The sequence below is a fragment of the Zalophus californianus genome, chromosome 11 (assembly GCF_009762305.2).
Source record: "Zalophus californianus isolate mZalCal1 chromosome 11, mZalCal1.pri.v2, whole genome shotgun sequence".
NCBI lineage: Eukaryota > Metazoa > Chordata > Mammalia > Carnivora > Otariidae > Zalophus > Zalophus californianus.
The window spans coordinates 66,551,747-66,573,365 of NC_045605.1; the positions used below are offsets into that span (position 1 = coordinate 66,551,747).

Sequence of the window (21,619 nt, forward strand, 5' to 3'; positions counted from 1 at the left end):
ACTATCTGGTACCTAGAAAGCACCGTATAAATGTTGGATAATAAATTTAAAAATCTTACTCGGGTCTGAATAGTGGGGACCTGAGTCATACCACCTGCTCCTGGCTCCTGATCTCTGCGCGATGAGCAGGAGGAAGGGGGGTGTGCTGGCTGCCATAAACTGAAAATCATGAACTTCCAGGGCCCACACAAGGCTTTGTCAGTCCATCAAAACTGGACAATTCCACATTTGCTCCTTCATATGACATGGAAATGAAAAGGTGTTTTATTCTGGAGCCATAACAAAATACCTGATTATAGTCTTTTCTTTTCAGTATAAAAGGTTCTTGAAGTCGGACTTCTTGACAGAGACTGGGGATCAGAGCGGGAGAAAGTCAAGGACTCCTCCTCCTTGCATGTGGAGAAAGTCTTTGGCTGAATTAGCCGTGCTCCCTGGGAAATGTGCTCTGCAAATAGGTTCTTTTTTGAGTGGGTTACTCATCTTGCATCAGATTATCAAATTAGACCCCACAAATCAGAGCCAGTTATCCTGGACGGGCAGGGTTGGCTCTGCACTTGGCTCTCTTCCAGGCAGTCTCCTCATACTCTTGAAAGTTTCTTCTCTCCTAGCATCAAGGGACATCTCTGTTGTTATCCTTGATGTTCCTCGTTTGGAAAATGCATAAATGCTTCGCAGAGAGTGAGGTGAGCACAGGGGCTCAGATGTGGGAACAGCCGACCATGGGAATGCTGATCTATTTGCACTTGGCCTCCCAGAGGGGTCTTGCTGGCATTTCCCCCAAAGAACCCAACAGCCAGAGGGTGTGATGGTGCACCCTCCCCCCCCCCCTCCTAGTCTGGGAGCAGCATGCAATACAGTCTGAATATCCTGGCGTTTCATCAAAGCCTCCTGTTTTAAAAAATATTCACACCAATTTGTACTACAGGCCACACAGTATGCGTGCGTTTCCACCTCCCTCCTTCAAGTCTCAAGTTGTAGGAAGCAGTGTGTATTTATTCTGTCATTTTGAGGGCCCCACTTAACACACGTCTGTGTTTTGCAGTTGGGATGCACCTCCAGCTAACAGTGTTCTTTGTAGGAGCTAGGGATTTCTCCAACTAAGCAGGGCCCTTTGACTATTAGGTTGCAATGTGCTTTTTCAGTGTGCACACATGTCTGCAAGGAGAGTCCTCACTGGTAAAATTTTGTCCGTGTTGGGGTTTCCCACAGACCTGCCTCAAGACCTGGTATGCAGGAGGCCTCTGGTTAATATTTGTGAATTTTTAAAATTTATTTTATTATGTTATGTTAGTCATCATACATTACATCATTGGTTTTTGATGCAGTGTTCCATGATTCATTGTTTGCATATAACACCCAGTGCTCCATGCAGTACGTGCCCTCTTTAATACCCATCACTGGGCTAAACCATCCCCCCACCCGCCTCCCCTCTAGAACCCTCAGTGTGTTTCTCAGAGTCCATCGTCTCTCATGGTTCGTCTCCCTCTCCGATTCCCCCCCTTCATTTTTCCCTTCCTACTTTTTTTTGTTTTTTTAACATATAATGTATTATTTGTTTCAGAGGTACAGGTCTGTGATTCATCAGTCTTACACAATTCACAGCGTTCTCTGTGATTTTTTTTTTTAAAGAAATCCTTCATTCAATTAACAGCACTTTGGGGAGGGGCTCCTCTGTCTCGGCTCTCCGTTAGGTGCTGGAGACCCTGGACTTGTAAGACAGCCCTGCCCTCTGGTGTCGTGGTTGATGGAAGCGAGGGACATGGAAATAGTGGAAAACCAACTGCAGAGAGTAGGATAAAGATGGTCCTCAGACGAGGAGTTCGGCTCATTTTTGAACTTGTGGGGCCTTTTACTGAGGCGGGCCCAGAGCAGCTTCTAGGTGGGAACGTGCTCCTCAGGGCTTACTGTCTAGCTTCAGCTTAGCATTACAGAACTCTGGGGTTGGCAAGCCCTTAAAGCCATCCAGTCTAAATCCAGTTAGAGCTGTAGAGCCTTAGATGGTCTGCTGCGTGATCCCCGGAGCCCACTTCCTCCCCAAGCTGCCAACTTCATATCTGGACAAGTCTGGCTACGAGAAAGCTGCTCTATCAATTGTCCTGGATTCGCTAGTCCCCCCGTCAGAGCCAATAGGACAAGACTGCTTTCCTGTGTGTAAGGCAGCCCTTCAGCTGTTAGAAGGCAGAGCTAAGGTGCTCCTCGTCTTCCTGGTCCAAGAGTCTGCATTCCTTCAACCATGCATTCGAATAGGTAGAATTGAAGGAGGTTGGACCTTAGAAGACACACATCATAACAGCCTTCCTACGGCAAGAATCCCGTCAAGAACATCTTGAAGAGAGGGCGCCAGCATCTGCATCACTATTCAAAGGAACAGTAGTGGGGGAAGAGCGGCACCTCATTGCCATAGAGAGGCAGTCCTTTGTGTTGCTTGGCAGGTGTCCTGCCACAAAGTTCTCTGTAGTGACCTGCTATCTGCTTACTCCCTCCCCTTCTATTGGGGAGGGGACACTTCATCACCAAATCCCAGAATCCTCCAAATCTCAGTATGTGGGATACTCTCAGCAGACTGAAAGTCCTATAATTTATAGTTGTCAGTTTAGGACATTCTTTATACCAGGAGGAAGCACAAGCTAGAGAAATCGCAGAAGGCAATAACAATGACTTCTGGTGTTCATGAAATTTCATCATGTGTTGATGTGGGAAATGTTGGACATCTAGACACAGGTGTGTGGCTTGAGAGGGACAATGCTGGCTGCCCACCGACTATTCTTCAAACCCAGAGCCTAGGGTGGTTCTGGATTAATAATCCCCCCTCACAACTCCCTGCATTTCATCCATCACTACTTCCAACAGACTGCAGCAATGTCTCAAAGTACCCCCCACAGTGGTGTGGCTCCATGCCCCCCAAGCAGCCAAGTCTGCCCCATCTCTCATGAGAATGCTGGGACAGGATTGTGGAGCTGTCCCTAACTTGCTTCCCTGTCTCTTTTGTCTTAGTCCACCTTACACTCCACTACCAGAGGGATTCAGACTCCATTATGGCCATTCACTGCTTAAAACTTCCCTTGCTTCCTCCCTTTGCTTTTAAGGTGAAGTCCAATTTGTTGGCATGGGTTTCAACGATCACCATTATCTGCACCCAAACTGACACTTATGTCTGATCTCTCTCATGCTCCTTTGGAAATTCTAAGTCCCCCCCCATACCAACACTGGGTTTCTGTTCCTCAAACATGCTCTGGATTTAATTGCCTTTGCCCAGGCTGAGCCTCTGCATGGGATGTTCTCCCTATTTACACCTGGGAACTGTCCTACAACTTTCAAGATCTGGATCAAACAAGCCTTGAATGTGAAACCATTCCTGAGCCCGTCCCGCTGGGGTCCCGGCACACCATACCTCCCTCATTTCTGGTCTCATCATCCACTTTGTTGCGTGTTTATGTGCTCATGAGCTCCTCCAGGGCAGAGGCCGTGTCTGTTTCATGTCTGCATCCCTCCTGCCCAACCCCCATGCTCAATAAATGTTTGATGAGTGACTGAAGGAAAGAATGTTCATCATCAGAAAATGGCTCATCAGAGCCCTGTACATCAGCATTGCCAAGAGATGTTTTCATCAAATGTGGTTGCTCGGTGTCAGTATCAAACACTGTCCTGATTCATCCCGAGCATCAGAAATTCAGAAGAGCTTGCAGGGGATAGAAGAAAGGCATTTTATTTGTTAAAAAGAAAATCAGGGTATGAGATGGAACACTAAGATATGCAAATGCCTGTCTTCTTTGTGGGAGAAACTGGGAGAATTTCACTAGATTATTTTGAAATTAATCCAGCCTGAGTGTCTGTGGAGTTTAAATGCAGCCCTCAGGAGAGTAAATAATGCAGAATGTGAAACCGGAAAAGAGATTTGAGACGCACCAGGAAAAGCTTCTTTCAGCCCAACTTCTGCACCAGATCATTCTCCTTGGTAGGATCTCTATGTAATTTGCAAAGATTAAAACCTGTTGCAAGAGAATTAGCCCAAGCACATGATTTAATCATGTAAGAGGCTTCCAGCCTCCTCTGGCCTTGTCAACAGTAGTTCCTAACCAATGAGGGCTTGCGGACAGAATCCAGGTTGCTTGATAAATATCAATTATTTTGCATTAAACAGAAATTTCACATACATTAATCTTAAATATCAAGCGAGAGGGCCGCTCTGGGTTTGCAAATTAAGGATTTAAAAATATGGCTTCCAAATGGTTCTTCTTGGGAGAAGGATCAAAGATGTGACTGCCAAAGCACCCTGGGAGTTTAACTGGATATATGTGTAAGTGGCTGAAAACTGCCCAGGCTCCAGGGTTCCACATCCAAAACACTGCCTGCTTTGTTGGTCACCATGTCCTTTCAAGTAGGAGTCACGTGGGGCTGCCCGTTCAAGGCCATGCACTCAGATGAGGAAAGGAAAGTGCTGGATTTGGGGGTGTCTTTGCCTCGAGGACGCCTATTTTAGGGGTATGTTCCTTTCTCTGCCCCAGTCAGGGGTGGACAGAGGAGATGAGGGCCAGGCAGGGGCACCAAGGCCTCTGGATCTGGAGATAGAGATGAGTCACCTCAGCCTGAGACCTTCGGGCATGTCCATCTGGGAGGGCTGGAAAAAAGGGCGATGTGCCGGGGCGTGGTTCGGATGCAACCAGCCTATTTGAACTCTAGCTCAGGCTGTGTGATCTTGGCCAGGTGGACTTCATCTCGTCTTGCCATCTTGGAGATGGAGCTGCTTGGCTTATTAATACCGCACTTCACAAGGCTGGACGCAGTGGGGCTGAGGCTCTACTGAGCTCTGTTTCCCTGGTGATTCCAGAGCTCCTCGGAGGAACAAGGCTTGCAAAGGGGCCAGGGAGCTCACTTTAGTTCAAGAGCACACATACCCTGGTGACACAGAGTCCCCAGAGCATCAGGTACCTGCCTGGCTGGGCCCCGACCTCCAGGGGCTATTCCAGAACTGCCTGAAGCTCCTACTCCTTCTCCCGGCCAGTTGAAGCGGCATGCTTGTCCATTAGAGGCCTCCCAGCTACACCTGTCAAGCTGCCCACCCCACACCACCAGAAGCTGGGCTCCGAGGGGCAGCCTTAGACCTTGCCCTGAGAGGAGATCTCGGTGGCCAAGCAGGGCCCTAAGGACCCCGAGGTCACTCTTGGAGGAGAGGGAGGAGGGAACGGCTAAATGTTCACACTGCATTTCAGCCTCCTGCTAGCTCTTCTTCCTGCCTCTCTTCCCCTTTTAGAATCTCCCCCTTCCCGTTCAGCTCCACAATCTCTGCCACAGGGGCATTCCAAAGCCCAGACCTAAACAGGCCAGTCCCCAGCTGTACATTTTCACTCCCACAGGCCGAGCTGCTCTTCCAGGCCCATCGGCAGCTACCCCGCCCCCACCCCTGTGCCCTCCAGGACCCGGCCACACCTGACTCTCCACAGCTCCCTGAACATAGCCGGGGTTGGCGGCTCCACAGCTTTTGTGCCTGCTGTTCCCTCTCACTGGAATGCCCTTCCCGGTTTTCATATGGAGCAAGCTCCTACACATTCTTCAAGGTGAAGTACTGCCTCTTCTGAAAAGCCAGCCGCCTGCTCTGGCTCCCCACCCACCACCTTCCTGCGCGGCTTCCTTCCCAGTTCCCGGCGGGGAAGCTGAGCTCATGGGCCCAGCAGGCCTGGCTGAAGGCAGCAGAGAGCAGCCTGATGGGAGCCTCTGCACAGAGCCTCCGGAGGGACGATCTCCGTTTCACCCCAGCAAAGTCAGCCCCACTCACCTCCATAGGGCCCACGTGTCTCTTCCTCTCTGTTGCCTCCAGGCTGCAGGCCAATGTCGCATCTAGCCTGAGCCGCTTTGGAGAGCACGGAGCATGCATCCGGCCTTCCTCCCTGACCACACGCCTCTGGCCCTCTCTTGGCCTCTCCACGTAAAGGAGGCCAGAGGGGAAATGTAGCCCCGCCCCATGTCCCTCAGGGCTACACAGCTGACAGGGGGGCATGACAGAGGCAGACTGTGGGGTGAGAACAGGGGCTTCAGCAAGAGAGAGGGAGGTGCGAGGAAGCTGTGCCCCATATTCTCAAACCTCAGCCCTGACCCTGACCTTCTTCCAGGTGCCGCTACCAACAGGCCCCAACTGAAAGTAAAAGAGAGTTTGAAACAATGTGTGGACAGTCACCCCCAGGACCACGCTGGGCATGGTATTTAACAGCTTTGTGTGGAACGCTGGGTGACGGTATCTGGCAGCCGTTGTGAGGGTTAACTTAGCTGCTTTGTGCCCCAGGCTTACGAAATCTGGCACTTAGTGAGCACTCTATGAAGGCTGGCTATTGCTCTTTACAGTTTATAACTCACAGCGAAGGTCATGTGAACAGGAAGGAGCAGGGCGGGAGTCACCAGGCCTGGCGCAGCACTGGGGGCCCAGCCAGGACTCAAGCGGCAGCACGCATCTCCTACCTGCCCTCAGAAGTGCTCCCATTTGGCTCCCCGTGCTGCTCCCTAGCATCTGCTTTCCTGGGGTCACGAGGCCCGTGTCCAGGCCCTCGCTCCTGTTCTCCAGCTAGCCCCTAAACCTAACACTTTGTTTTGAACTTGGTATTGACCTTCACCACTCATCTAGGACCTCAGTGCTCTGGTTGCACATACCCAGGTCACAGACCAAAGGTTTCCCGTGCCCGTAGAATATAGTGATGGCTGGGGCCCCTCTTCCCTGCCCCCCCCCCCCCACCACCACAGGGACAGTAACTACGAAGCCTCTTCCAGCGCCCGTCAGCTTCCTCCCCAGGGCAGGAGCAGCTTGCTGGGAGGCTTGAGTCGGGGTCCAGCCACTCAGTCCCACGAATACGGACATTCCCTTTCTGACTTCCCTGGAAGCATCCACCACGTACAGTCCCCGATGCCTTAGAACGTGATGGGTTCCTCACTTCCTATTCTGAGCACTTCCTCTGCACCACCTGGGCGGTGGGTGTCCCTGCCTATGGGGGGAAACCAGCTCTAACTTAGTGGATGCCCTGGGGGCTGGGGAGGCCTCTGTGGGGTCACTGTGGGCCGTCTCCCACTGGGCATCTTAATCTTTGGCTTCATCTTATAACTGGGCCAATGGAGAGCAGGAAGTCAAATACGGGCCTCAGAACCCATGGAGACTTAACACAGGAATGCTGCATCCACACGGTCCTTTGAGGAAGCCTCCCCTAGAGGGAGCCCATTCTGGGAGGAAGGCAGAGCGGGGCACAAGGCCAGAGACGCCCCAGCACTGTCTACACCTGGGACACTGGGCTTCATCTCGGGAGAAAGGATGTGTGGAAAAGAAAGGTGAGGGTTTAAAGTCAGAGCGGCCCAAGTCTAAACCCCAGCCCTGCTCCTTCCTGTGTGACTTTGGGCAGATGACTTCCCCCTCTGAGCCTGTTTCCTTATGTCTACAAATTAAATAAAATGATAGTAAAACAACAACAACCACAACAACCACAACAACAATTTCCCCTTTAGAGCCAGTATCAGGAGACAGCTAATAATGGACGTGAAACCCCTGGCACATGGTAGGAGACCAGTCAATCCTGAGAGTTGGCCCTGAGTCACAGCCTCCCTATTGTCACTGTGACCCCTGCCCCCCACACTCTGGGGCCCCTGTGGACCTTCCACCTGCTCTTCATTCCCGTTGCTCTTGCCGGCGGCTCGGGGGCTGTTACCTGAGAGAACTGCCAGTGGAGCTTCATTCTCTTGGCTTTGGCGTAACTGCACTCGATGAGCCGTGGCCGACTGTTGACGTCCACCAGGCACCGGTTGTCATCGTCGTCGACCGTGGGGCTCAGGATGCCCACGTGGATCTGCTGACTGCTTGTGTAGTACACGTTCTGCAGGGTGGGGCAAGAATGTGGTTAAGTGTAATGACCGAAGAGATGGGGAGGGTCCGGGGGGGCTTCTCCTTGGGTAGTTGGCAAAGGGAGCACAATCCAGTGGGCTTCACATGATTTTTCTATTGCAATGGACAAGAAGAAAGCCCTTTTACATCACGATCTGGGATAGTCACTGGTCCGCATGTATAACTGAGACAAAATTTTCAAGACACGAACCTTAGTCTCACCATATGCAACGCAATATGATATTTTCTATTCTATTCTTTCCCTGAAAAGCATTGGTCATAAATGTTTAAATTGATTTCACCATCCATGGTTTAATAAAACATGGCTTGAATCCATTACTTGTAGGTTTGCTGACTTCCTCCCTCCATATATTTCATGTAAGACACTGTGCTTGGCCTGAAGATACAGAGCAAAAGACCTGTGCCAGGCTTGGGGAGTTGAGAGTCCTGTGTGATAGGAAACATGTAACTCATAATTTCCATCCAGACTAAGACTGTGTAGAGCAAGGGTTGGTTAACTTTTCCTTAAAGGGCCAGGTGGCAAATATTTTTGGCTTTGCAGTGTGTTGGGTGGTCCCTAAGGCCACTCCCAGATTTGATGATTCATTAGGACTCACAAGACTCTGCCCATATTTGTACTTACGGTTATGATTTCTTATAGCAAAAGGATACAAGTCCTATCAGCAAAGGGAAAAGGCACATAAGGGCAAAGTCTGGGGGAAACCAGGTGCCAACTTCCAAGAGTCTTCTCCTAGTGGTCACACAGGATGCGCTTAATTCCCCCAGCAAGGAACTGGGACAACACAGGTGGAATGTTACCCACGGGGAAAGCTCTTACAGACTTAGCTGGGTTTTTATCAGGGCTGGTCATGTAGGCAGCCTCTGCTTGGTACATACCAACATTCCAAACTCCCGGGGGCAAAGCAGGTGTTTAGCATAAACCATATTTGTACAGTCTGGTCAGGCACAGTGAGCCACTCTTATACATCTGGGAATGGGGGGAACCCTTCTGAAATCCAAGTTCCCAGATGCCTGTCAAGGGCCAACATAGTAAGCAGGCCTTTCAAAGGACAGCAGTCAGGCCTGCTGCGTTAACTCTTTCTTGCACAGAGGGCCATACAGTCTGAAAACTCAACTCTGCCATCGTAGCATGAACATAGCTAAACACAGTAAATGGATGGCTGTGTTCTGATAATACTTCATTTACAAAAATAAGGGCTGTGCATGGGCTGTAGTTTATTGGCCCTGGTCTAGAGGAAAGCCACATGACCTTTGACCTTGCTCTGAGTGACAAATCTTAGGGTCTGTGAGCTTTTCTCTTCATATTACTAAAGAAATTAACACCCCCACTTATGATTAGGCCCCATGGGCAAATCGGGATACTCTATTTCTTTGCTTGAGGTTAGAGTTAGGGTGGGCCCTTTTATTATCTTCACACATTAAAAAATTCTTACTGGTAAACATCTTTGATTCATTCCAAATGAGAAAATGAAGCATTTCTTGTTTTAGTAGAAGAGGGTGGTTGACAAGGACTTTTAAACACGAGTGCAAGACATAAAAGGGACGGTGGGGTGGAAAAGGCAGTGCAGGGAAGGAGGTAAGGGGTGGTCCTTGGGGGGCATGTTCTTCCTGGCCCTTCGTGGTCCAGGGAGGGCACGAAGAGGCGGGCAGTGTCACCCTTCAGACATAAGAAGAGCCTCAGGCCAGTGTACCAATGAAGGCCCCAACAGGAAACACATGGCTCACTCAAGGTAGTGGAATCCAAGGAAGGTGTAATAAAGGCACAATTCTCCATGGTGTGGGTAGAACGTGAGGGAACCACAGGGCTTGTATAGTTCCCTGAGGATCATACCATGGAGCTGTTACCACGCCCACACCCAAGGGGATGACAGAAGATGGCAGTTAGGGGAATCTGTAAGAGAAAAGTTATGGAGAGAGGATTGACTTGCAAGAAGGCTTCAGGGTGGAAGGGGTTTGGGGGTAATGGTGAGCGGTGGTGAATAAATACCACAACTTTACTCTCCCCTCCACGCTCCATTCTTCTGCTAGATCGGCCCATTGGCAGCACCCAGCTGGAAGCCAAAGAGCATGGGAGCCCATCGAAACATGCCATAAAGTCAGCCTCCTCAGGCAGAAGGAGAAGGGTGGAGAGTGGATCTGGAGGGACGAATAGGAGGCACTCACATAATCTTACAAGTTATCAGATTTGGTGAATCCATGGAACTAGGCATTAACCTACCAAGATGACTGATTCTTCCCATAATAGAGGTGAAGAAGCATAGTGATCAAAATTCTGAGCCTAGGCCGAATGTGGAATGCCTTCAATGTAGAAAGGTGACTAGAACACAGAGGCAAGAGGGGCCTATTCAACTCCTCTTGGGAGAGAATATGATGACCAGTGGGACTTAGGAAGCTGAATGGACACAGTTAGGCATCTCATCCATCCATCCACCATCCATCCGTCCACCCATCCAACAACAATCTCTAAGTTGAGATCTGAGGATAACAGTGATGAGAGAGCCATGGTCCCTGTCTTGGAGTATCCAACAGCCAAGTTGGGGAAACTAACATATCAGGAAATAATGGCTCTAATCACACTAATATGAGCATTTTTTTCGGCTTCCTCCACTGGCCTCTCCCGACTCTTGCTACTTTGAAAATAGAAATAAAAACGCGCCACCTCCAGAAAGGTTTCTGTGAATATGCAAAAGCCTGGGGCCTCAGCTTGCCACACAAGTCTCCCTCCAAAAAGCGCGGAGCGGTTTATGCCCTTGGGTGGAATGCACACGCTCTCTCCTCAGGACACAGTGCAGCGCTTAGTCACCCTGCTTGCCAGGACCCAGATTTCCTGAGGTTCAGGAGTGTGGGCTGCCTGACAAGGACCACCAGGAAGCCAGTTACGGCCACCCACCCCTCCCTTCATCCCTATCATCAGGGCCTGACTCTGGTCTCCAGGGCAGGCTCTCTAGACACAAGCGGCTGCCCAGGTAATAGCTGAAATCAGTTTTGTTCACTTAGCTTTTCGGAAGTGCTTGGGGGAGACTGAGAGCCTCGCGTGCACTTACTAGCTGGTACGGCTGTTGTTGGATCTGCGTATAGCTCCAGAGTTGGGGCAAATCCTAATAGGGACAGATAGTTGTTTGTTATTGAAAAGCAAACACCAAAGTGCATCTTGAGGGGAGTAAGCACGAAGCTGGCGATCAGAGAGAGATTCGGCAGAGGATGCTCTCCAGTTGTCCCTTGGATGCCTCAGAAGTCCAGCCGGCAGGGGACTGAATTGGTAAATGGCCTGAACTCAAAGGAGGGGACAACGTTTCCCGCAAGATGCCCCACGTTTAGTACCGGGGGGGCTGGGCTTTCTGAGTCATGGGGAACCTGGAAGGTTTCAGCAAGAAATGACTTAGAACTGTGGTTCCCAGAGAGGGGCAGTTTTGCCAACCAGGGGGCATATGCAATGTCTGGAGACATCTATGGCTGTCACAATGGAGGGGAGGGACGCTGCTACTGGCGTCCAGAGGGGAGAGGTCAGGGACGCTTGCTGCTCAACCTCCTTCGATGTACAGCACAGCCCTTGCACCACAGCAAAGAATTTTCCAACTCCGGCTGCCCAAGGGTGCTGCTGTTGGCCCCTGCCTTAGGCGGCTAACAACAAAAGTTGTGATGTGTTCAGCTCCTACTCTGGGCCAGACACAAAGTGATGTACATGCCTTATCTCTACTGGATCCTAAAACAACTCTACGAGGCGGGGGCTGCAATGACCCCCATCTTGGAGATGGGGAAACTGAGGCACGAGACATGAGGTAAAAGTCTCACAGGTGGAGTAGCTGAGATTTACCCGGAGGCAGTTTGACTCCAGAGCCACACCTGTGACCTCTCACCTCACTCGCCTACTTCCCTTGGGTCGCTGCAGCACCAGCAGCCAGGCCAAGGGGTTGAGGCCGGGAGGCTGGCTTAGGAAGCTTCCCCGTGGTGATGCCCTTGAGCTCTGAGAAGGGCACTGGGACTAAGGAGGCAGCAGAGGGCTGGAGGGGCCTGTGCCAAAACACCTGTGATACAAGAAGGTGGGAAGTGGGAGGCAGCCGGAGCCTGCCTGGGGATGTTTTACAACCCCCTGGGCGTTTGGGGGGGCATATAGAAAAGACACCCCGACCACTCGGCTCCTCCTCAGCTGCAGATGACTGACCTACCCATTTTCCACATGCTGCCATTCACCTCGGCAGGGCTACCAACTCATCTGGGTGCTTCATTCTGATGCTTGCAAGGAAAAGAGAAAAAGCCCCTGCAGGTGGCAGAACAAATGTGTCCGTGTCTTGGGGTTTACACCAGTGGAAGTCTCTATCTCAGGCCGAGAGCAGTCATGACGAGTAGCTGAGCGGGACAGGCAGCCGGGAAGCCCACGGTGCCCCTGGGTACACACTCCTGCCCTGGGTCACGCAAAGACCCCCAGGGTTGGAGGTGCCCTTGCTCTGTCACTTCATCTCCTGGATAAGCAAGCCCCCCCGCCCCCGCAGGATGCAGGCGGACCCCTGGCCAGAGCCCTGCCGGTTGTCCTCAGTACCCCTTCTCTACCTGGCAGGTGTGGAGGTGGGACTGCCTCCGCCAGAGACTGGGTACAGCCTTCCACAAGATCTGCCCGTCACCCATATCTGATAGCACCACACAGACAGAAGCTGCCACAGGCCAGTAGAGCTGCCTCCGGAAGGGAAGGGGAGAAGAGAAGCAACACAGTTTCGTACACCTGTATGCTAGCTACTGTCCCTATCTGTGGCCACCTCCCAGTTGTAAGGATAAGGAAGCAGGCAGGGCGCCGGCCTGCCTCGTACAGGGCGGCGGGGGCAGAGAAGGAGCCGAGGCTTGCTTTATTCAATCTCAATTTAGAGTAGTGACTGTGACATCTGTAACGTGTGCTAGAAATGGGCTTTGTCCTCTTTACCAAGAATGAGCTGCTAGCCCTTCTGCAGATAGGGCAGGCTGATTTAAGTGTTTGGTTACTGGTCATTAACCCCTTGACACAGAGGTTAGTTACAGCGCTGAGGGCCGCAGGGCACCGATGCTAAATCAGGAGTGAAGGGGAGTCATTTCCAAAATGATCTTCTGTTCACTAACCACAGAATCAGGTACGTTAAGGGAAGGAAAACATTTATAAACATTCCTGTTTGCCAGAGCTGGGAAGGAGCACCACTGTGGAAAGCAAGGGCCCCAGCTCAGAGCTCCCCCTTGCGAGCCCATTTCCCTGGTGGAACAGGACAGGCTAAGTACCTGAGCCCGCCAGGTGTGTGTGGAGCAGTGTGTAACAGGCACTCAGCGCATAGCCAATAGACGATCCAGTTTGATTCAGCAAACACTCCTTCGTGCCCACGAGGGTGTGGCCTGAGCTGGGCACCAGGGAGCAGAGAGGAGCAAGACCTGGGTGCCCCTGGGGAGCTGGGTGGGGAGACAGCCTTCCGAAAAGGGAAGAGAAGTGCCTCACGGCCAGGCTGAGAGCAGAGTCAGAGCAGGTCAGAGTGCTGGAGGGGCTGGAGCTGGGGTGATGTACTCTCCCCGGGGCTGGTCTGTGAGTGAGGAGTTTCGAGAACAGCCTAGGAGGAGCGTAGTGTGCCCAGATAATGGAGTAGGGTGAGGGACCGCTGTCAGAAGGGAAAGGACAAACAAAGGCAGGGCGGCTTGGCACTACCTTGCCATTTTGGGGGAAGAGAGTGCCCCCGGGGGTGGGGAGATGAGGCAGGAAAAGCAGCTCAGGGCTGAAGAGTTGATAGCATCCTGTGACTTCAGATGGACTGTCCCGCCACCCATCAGCACATCCGAGGAATTCCCAGAGTCTTCTGAGTCATAACCACCCAAAGGGCCTGGAAAGCGAACTGGGGCTAGAGGTGACACAGCCCCTTCCGTAGGCCGGTCTGGGGGACAGGGGAGAAAAGTGAGCTTTGGACCAGGGTGCGGTCTTTGAGCATAAGACTGAATAGAAAAGACTAAGTGAGGCCTGATTTCTGCCTCCCACTGTGTACCTGGGCAGGACGGCCAGGCCAGCAGCCGCTTGGCACCGTTGCTGGGCTTGGAAATTTTGACTTAGATTCTTAGCTCATGTGCTTCATTCTGGGCCTCGTACCCACAGCAGAGGTGTCAGCCATCTCTCTACCACCATCTCTGGGGCTGTTTGCCACCCAGCCAACCTAGGCAGCAACCCGAATCTCCCACCTTGTTCTGTCTTCTCTTCCCGTGTCATTCTGAGCTCCTGGTGTCCCCTGGGCTCAGTGTTTCCCTTGTCAGCTCCTCTGTCCCAGGAGAGAGCCAGGGGGTGGGGGCCATCCTGGGCTTCCTGCATGGAAACTGAGGGCTGAGCAGGAGGGAATTAGCAGCGAGAGACCAGAGACAAACTGGAGAAGGCAGCTGCAAGGATTCTTGATGCTGACAGCTTTATTTGCTTTCCTGTAACAGCATCTTGCTTCACTCTGGCCATAACGGTAGGCATGTTTCACCGTCTACCCCATTGCCTTGGCCTAGGGTTTGGTTCCAGGATGGACATGTTGATCCAGTCTGGACCAACAAAAGTCCTCCCTCAGATTTTCTATTTGTGCAAGCATGCTAGAAGGCTCTAGGCCCAGAGCTACTTGCTGCCTTCTTCCTCAGGTAAATCAGGGAAGCCTCTTCTGCTTGAATATGAGAGAGACTAAAGTTACATATGAAGGGAACCATAGCCAAAATGGGAGGGAGGACAGGTGGAAGGGAGAAAAGAAGAGGAGGAGGAAGAGGAATAAGGAGAGGGGAAAGTAAAGGAAGAAAAGGGAAGACAGGAATGCAGCAAGCTTCATTCCTGCCCCTGGATCCAGCCCTGCCTGAAGCTGGAGCCAGACATGGCCTTGTCAGTTACATGAAAGAAAAGCTTTTTTGCCCGTAAGTTGGTTTGAGCTGGGTCTCTGTCACTTGCAACTAAGAGTATTAACAAATATAGAATACCCAGGAGACCTTTCAAGAACGCCAAAGGGAATGAAGTAAAAGGATCAAGTCACAGTGGTCTTTAGCTACAGGGTGAATATAGGTGCCACGTATGTATATGCTTTATTCAGTTATTATATAAAGGAAGTCACTTTTTTAAATAATAAATTACTGGTTTGTGAATGTCTGATTTTTTTTTTTAAGATAAAGAAATATCTCACTCATTTGCAGGCTAGTATGCTTTCTCTAGTGGATGAAAAGCCAGTGAGCCTGGAGGTTCACACAGCCTTAGGAAGCCCCTGGGAGTGGGCTGAGTATCTGAATATCATCTATCATGTAGGTAGGTATAAGAGGAGAAGCTGAGAACTGCAGATGAAAGGAAACTGGGTTACAGGAAAGTAAGATTGGCGTGGCCCAGGATGCGACAAGGAGCAGGTGCCCTGGACTGGGATCGCTGGCTGAGCAGTCTCTCTGCAGCCTTCTGTGTCTGTCTCTAGGGAGCAGTGCCTGCCCACTGCCCAAGCCTGGGCATTAGCTGCTCATCCCCATTCTGTTGCTGCCCTTCCCCTGTTCCTCCTGCTCTCTGTGCATTTCAGAACAAGATAAGAGGGTGCAGAGCCAGGGACTGGGGCAGGCAGTTGTGAAGAGGCAGGAACAGGTGTCCTTGCACTTGGCTTACAATGTCTAAGAGTGACCCCTTCTCTGAGAATGGCTCCGGCCAGGGGTGGGCCCCAAATAGTCTGGGTTCTGTGACTCCACCATCTGCCCATGGGTGAGAGTGGGCTGTCAAGGGGCCAAGAAGCCTGTCTCCTCCCAGGAAAGACACAGAGATGAGGCAGTTCTGTAGCTGAGACATGTGTAGCTCGAGCGGATCCATGACCTCTTAACTGCTGAGGCCCCTGGAGCTGCCCCCATTCCTGCCTTCCTCCCCACCCCCCCTGCGCTTGGCCCCGTTGACCCTCCTTTGGAGTCTATGCAGTGAATCACTCGGGTTTTCTGTAATAGCCCCCACCCTTTGTTTTTAGCTGAAGCTGCCCAAATTTGTGGCAGTTTTTGTTGTCGATAATATGCCCCCCTCCCCTCGAATGCACAGACACGGCTCACTTGTTCACTGGGAAGTTCACAGTCTCGAAGAAATATCAGACACCAGCTATCTGGCTGTGGGGTCCAGTTGGGTTTCTATTTTGGAAGGCACTGCTCAGAGCCCTTCATAGCTCTGTCTGCTCACTGACAAACAGCTAGGATGGAGCAGATCCTGCGCACTTGGGAAAATGCCCTGGCATTCTTCAGTCCCCAAACCACAGCTGTCTGCCAGCTCTGCATCAGCTTGTGCTGGTCAGTGCATGCTCCTCAATGACTTGAACAGGCTGATTCACTGCTCTGTCCTGTGAAGCCCCTCCTGTGTCCTCCCCCCCCCCCCCCCGTCTGAGCTATTACATGTCCCTGCATCGTTAGTGTCAGACTTGGCCACGTGCCTTTAACCAATGGGATATAAACAGGAGAGACGTGTGCCATTCCCAATCAGAAGCTTGAAGAGCCATCACGTGACCTACCACAGCGCTTTTTACTCTCTGCCACTGGACTGGCAGTGTCCCAGAAAAAGGCAAGATGACACAGAGCTGAAGCTGAACCATGATGACCACAGAGCATGAGTAAGAAATAAGCATTTCTTGTTGTAAGTCACTGCGATTTGGGGACCATCAGCCTAAGATGAATGATAAATTGATACTGGATGAGGGGTGCTGTCAAATTTTAAAATACGGGGCACTGACTCTGGGGCCAGAGAGTGGGCAGGGAGGGACCATCCCCAGAGGCTGGAAAGATGGTGACCTCTTTTACGCAGTGGTGAGGCATTTGGCGTAACCGTCGCCTGCAGTCACTTGGTAGACCGTGCTTTAGATCAAAAGCACTCCTTCGTTACTATTGGCTGCTTTTGACAAGCCACTGCAAAAGGAAGATAAGGTCAGCAAAGACTTGACCGAGAAATGTTTGTTATTGTAAAGCCACTTGGATTTCGAGGTCCTCTGTTACTGGAGCATAACGAAGCCTGAACTGACTGACATGACCATTTTGCTATGCTCCCTCACCAAGCAATCACACAGAAATAGAATCACAGAATGTGATGCATGCTCTTAAAGAAGACAACAAAGGACTTGGAAAACAGGTACCAAGAAAACTTGATCTAGTGCAGGGAGGGGAAGGAGTTGACTCTAGAAAGATTAACTCTGGATCCGAACTGCCTAATTTAAGTCCCCCCCCACCCCCCACCATTGTTCATTAGCTGTGTGACTACAGATGATGCCCTTGGCCATTCATTCTTTCAATTTCCTCATCTGTCAAAGCAGGCGGTCAGAACAGTACTTACTGCACAGAGTGGTCCGGGAATCGTATAGCCTGAGGGCTGGTTAGTGTTAGCCATTAGTACTGTTTTTGTAACATGGGTCTCTTCCACCAGGTTACCAGTTTCCTGATGGCAGGAACCAAGCTTGTCTTGCTCACTATTGTATCTCTATTGTCCAAATCACTGCTTGACATGTGACATGTACTCAAAACACATGAGCTGATTAAGTGAATGTATTGATAAACTATTCCAGGGTCCTTGAACTCCAGGTTAGAAATCCATCCAGGCTTCCTCCGTAGTGCCTGCTTCATGTCCCTTACTCTAAGACTCTTCTAAGCTCTCTCCTCTGTTTTGGACCAGAACCTTGGACAACACCTTCCATATGGCCTTGTGGATTAATAGTTTAGATGGAATGGGATTCTCTCTCGAGGACAAGATTCTCAATATTTGCTCCCAGGACACAGTCTGTGCCAGGTCTAACTCTAACCTGGCCCCATGAGCAATGAGGGGTCTCAATCATTTGATGGCTCACCACAACTGTTATCCTGCACTGAGTTAAGAAGAGCTTAGAATGTTCCCAGGGAGATAGAGAGACGGGGGGAGAGAGAGAGTATGTACGTAGGTGTGTATTTGACAGAGATTTTAACATATGAGGTCAGTAGTGATCTGGACTCACCAGCAATCTCAGTGATCGGGAAGATGGGGGAAAGAGCGTGTTATTAAACCTATAAGTTAAGATCGAGTAGGGAGAAGTTAGCTCGGAGAAATCGACCTCATGTGGATGAAATATTGCTGCCTGACTGCAGTTTGTAAATGTAAATCTCGATGGTGCCTGCTCCCCCACACCATCTCCATCTCTACCTCCTTCTTCCCTGAGAAGAGTAAAACCTGCTTTACTGGGGGAAAAAGGTCCCGCTCACGACTTTACGGAATGGTACAGACCTCAGACAGCAATGCCGGATGGACTGCACTATGATGGAGAGAAGTGTGGGAGACCGAGGCCACTCTTTTTGGGATTCCTCTTCTTGCACACCACAAGACAGGTGCTCAGTAAATACTTTTGGATGAACAAGTGAACAAATGCATAAGTGAATGAATGAAATAATACAAAATGGACATGATAAGCCATTGGGATATGTTATAAAAATGGCCACAGATATTCCCCATCCTTGCATGCCAACTCTGCTTCTGCCCTTTGAGGCTGGGCTTGGCCGTGGCCTTGTAGTCGACTGACCCCGGGCAAGGACAACATTTTCACAGCAAACGTGATGCAAGCAGAGACTCATACAGTTATGCTTGCCCTTTCTCGTGGCTCTTAGAAACCCCCGTCAGGGCCCTCATGTGAAGAAGTCTAGATTAGCCCGTTGGATGATGAAACACACAAGCCCCAGAAGCTCCCTCTTTCCAGCTGACAATCAGCCAACCTCTGGAAGCCGACTCAACTAGCTGACCAGCAGTTGGCCATGGATGCCTGATCGAGCCCAGCTAAAACTAGCAGAAGACAGGGTCAGTCCAGCCCAGCTCAAACTGTTGACCCTCAGAGTCTCGAGCTAAACAAATGGATAGATATATCATAAGCCACAAAATTCGGGAGGTAGTTTTCTATCTAGTAAAAATGATACAGGTAGCTCATTTCAGAGGTGTGTTTGTGAAGTATAAGGCACAGAGTGGAGTGTAGGTCCTCAGCAAACTGCTGCCCCCTTTCCCCTCCTGATTACAGAAAATAATTACACTAGTGATATTATTTAATGAGCTCTTATTGTAGGTCAGGGATGCTAAATGCTTTACAAATACACTTGTTTCATCCTCAAAATAACCTTGGATAAGTGGAGTATTATCGTCTCCATTTTTAGGTGAGAGAAAACTGAATTAGATAGAGGTAAATGAATGCATAGCAAGCGGCAAAGCTGGGAGCTGAACTCAGGTCACCTGGTTCCAAATCCAGCTCCCAGGCACTACAACACTCTGCTCCTTACTAAAGAAGAAAAGGAAGGTCCGATTCTACCCCTTCCCACCTTCGGCCCCCACTCCTAAAGTGCTCTTTCTGCTGTGCTTTTGCTTATGCTACTCTTTATCTAAGTTCCAGGTGCAGCTCCTCCTCCAGGAAGCCTTCCCTGACCCCTCTAGGTCACCATGACTCAGCCCTTTTTCTCCCAGGCAGCTGGGACTCTGATTCCTTCCAGGGGCAGAGGGGAAGCTCCATGAAGCTCTGCTGCTTCTGGACCGATGTGATGGGGATGGAGTTCTGTTGCCGTGAGAGCATGGGAATGGGTACTCTGTGGGGCCCAGAGTGACTGCAGTGGCTGAGTATAGGGGATGGGGTTCCCTAGTCTCATTCCGCCATCCCTTTCCTCCCAGCCTCCCAGTTCCCATGGACCTACGTGTGTACATCAGATCTAACTTTCGTTGTCTTTATGGGACTTTGTCACCCTCTCTCAACTCCTGATATGCTCTGTGCTTCTTTCCTGGATGATCTTCCTTTGCTGCCCCGCCCCAAGCCTTCCCCAAATGTCTACCGAAGTCCCAGTATCTTTCAAGGACAGTCCTTTCCAGTCGAAAGCAACTTCTCCTGTCCCCACCACACATGGCTCTTCCTGGAGGATACTGCCACTCTTGTGGGCTTTGAATCTGCTCATTCTTCCATCAGGGACACAAGGCAGAGCCAATTCTCCCCTCTCCCCACAGCAGCACCCCTTCCACACCTCAGCCCTCCATCCGGGACAGGAACATCTCCTCCTTGGGCATCAGCCATCAGGCCCCACCACGTGCTGCCCGCTTTGTGCTTCTCACCCAAGGGCTTCCCGCGCAGTTTGCGGTGCCCACTCCCTCCCACCGGGCATCGCTTAGGCTGATGAATGGCCCCACCTGCCCCGGGGCCTCAGTTCTGGGGAGGGTCACCTGCGCTGCGCTTCAGCCGCCCACATCCGGATCCCAGCTCTTAGTGCCTGGAACTGCTGTACCCCAAACCTTATCCTCCACTGCCCTACCGCCCCCAACCCCCTATTCGTCATGATTCCTCACTCTCTTACTTCCCGAATGCCTGCTCATCAACCCAAGACCTTCTGAATAATAACTTTTTTTTTTCCCTTTCCTCCCCTTTATCACCTTCCCAGCCTCTCCACGTTCTTGGAAAGGCTGCACCCAAATTCCTTCAACCACCCCCTTGCCAGCACCTTCCATTCTTTAATTCCTTATTCCTGCTGCCTTTGATACCCTGTAAGCCCCGCCTCTGCAGCCTCTTTGCCTTCTCTACACCCTCTCCCTGGATGCTGGGCACGACCCACGAAAAATTGTGGAACTGGGCAAATTAGAGCCTCCACAGACTCATGGTTTTCAGCTGTAGCCGGGCCCCGCCACCAGGCACTCCCCACCAGGCCTTCTGGGGGTGCCTGCTCAGTCTCTGAGCCACCCCCCTTAGCAGGGTGTCCATGCCTTCGCTACTCTGGAATATAAGCAGAGCCCCCACGCTTGACTTGCAGTTCAGCCTGCAAACTTGTTCCCCTTGGACCAGCCTCCATCCTGCCCTTGGGCCTCAGAGGAAGGAGCTCCTCCCCTGCAGTCCAGGGGCCAGCCCCACTGGCCGTGGACCCCATCCTCTCCTGTTCTTGCCCCTTCCCCACCCCCAGAATGTTGCTTCATTCTCTCCCCACGTATCAGACCTCTTTCTCTACAGACTTCCTTCCCTCAGCCTCAGACGCGCTGCTTTATTGCAAATCAGAATACACACCTTCTCTCAACGCCACACCCCTCCTAGTAGCCGGCTTCTTTCCATCCTTAACTAGCAAACTCAGGGTGGGGAGAGGAGTCTAGGCTCGCTGGCTCCCTGTCCAACTCGCCTCTCTGGATGGAGGCCCTCTACCTACCACGTCCTCCCAGACGTTGCGTGACCTCCACGTACTCAGGAAACACACCAACGGCATCGACTGTCCTCCTTCAGGGGTAGGTGCCAGCTCAAACCCTGCCGCCCTAGAAACCCCCAGAGCAACTGAGAAGGGGAATACAGGCTCAGTCCATTTTGTGATCCTCACTTAAAAAAGGCTTTAATTTTCCATGAATTCAGTCCTTTCTCTATTTAATATATAGCTGTTGAGTACCTATAATGCCCCAGGCAAATTGACTGAGTGACTTCTGAGCAGCTCAGGATATTCCGAGGAGCGAAAGATACTGCAGAGACATAAATGTGTTCTGTAGGCTCAGTTCTACAAGAATTAAGACCAGCAAGGCCCTTTTCCTGCAGAAAAAAATGTTATGAAATTTTCCTTTTAAGCGTGTCCTTCACCCAAGTCAACCTCCACTCCCACACGTGTTCCTGCATTTAATAATGTATTTTTGAGCAAGAAAAAAAAAAATAAGGCTGTTCTAGTGATTGATTTAGAGGGCCTGGCTTTGCTGAAATTCCCAGTATATTAACACAGTGCTAACCTCAAGTACTCCACTAAAGCTTTGTGCTGGCAGGACTAATGCTCAGCAATGAGCAGATTTCAGAAAAAGCA

The 21,619-nt window shown here is 51.0% G+C and overlaps 1 protein-coding gene across 3 annotated transcripts in view; it reads right to left on the reverse strand.

The window, feature by feature from the left end:
• The window catches only part of GALNT18 (polypeptide N-acetylgalactosaminyltransferase 18), a 354,123-nt gene that overhangs the window by 12,980 nt on the left and 319,524 nt on the right, over positions 1-21,619 (reverse strand). For all 3 annotated transcript variants that reach the window (XM_027580483.2, XM_027580485.2, XM_027580482.2), the window contains one exon: positions 7,680-7,844. In XM_027580483.2, the coding sequence (XP_027436284.1) occupies positions 7,680-7,844 (165 nt within the window). The remainder of the gene's footprint in view (positions 1-7,679; positions 7,845-21,619) is intronic.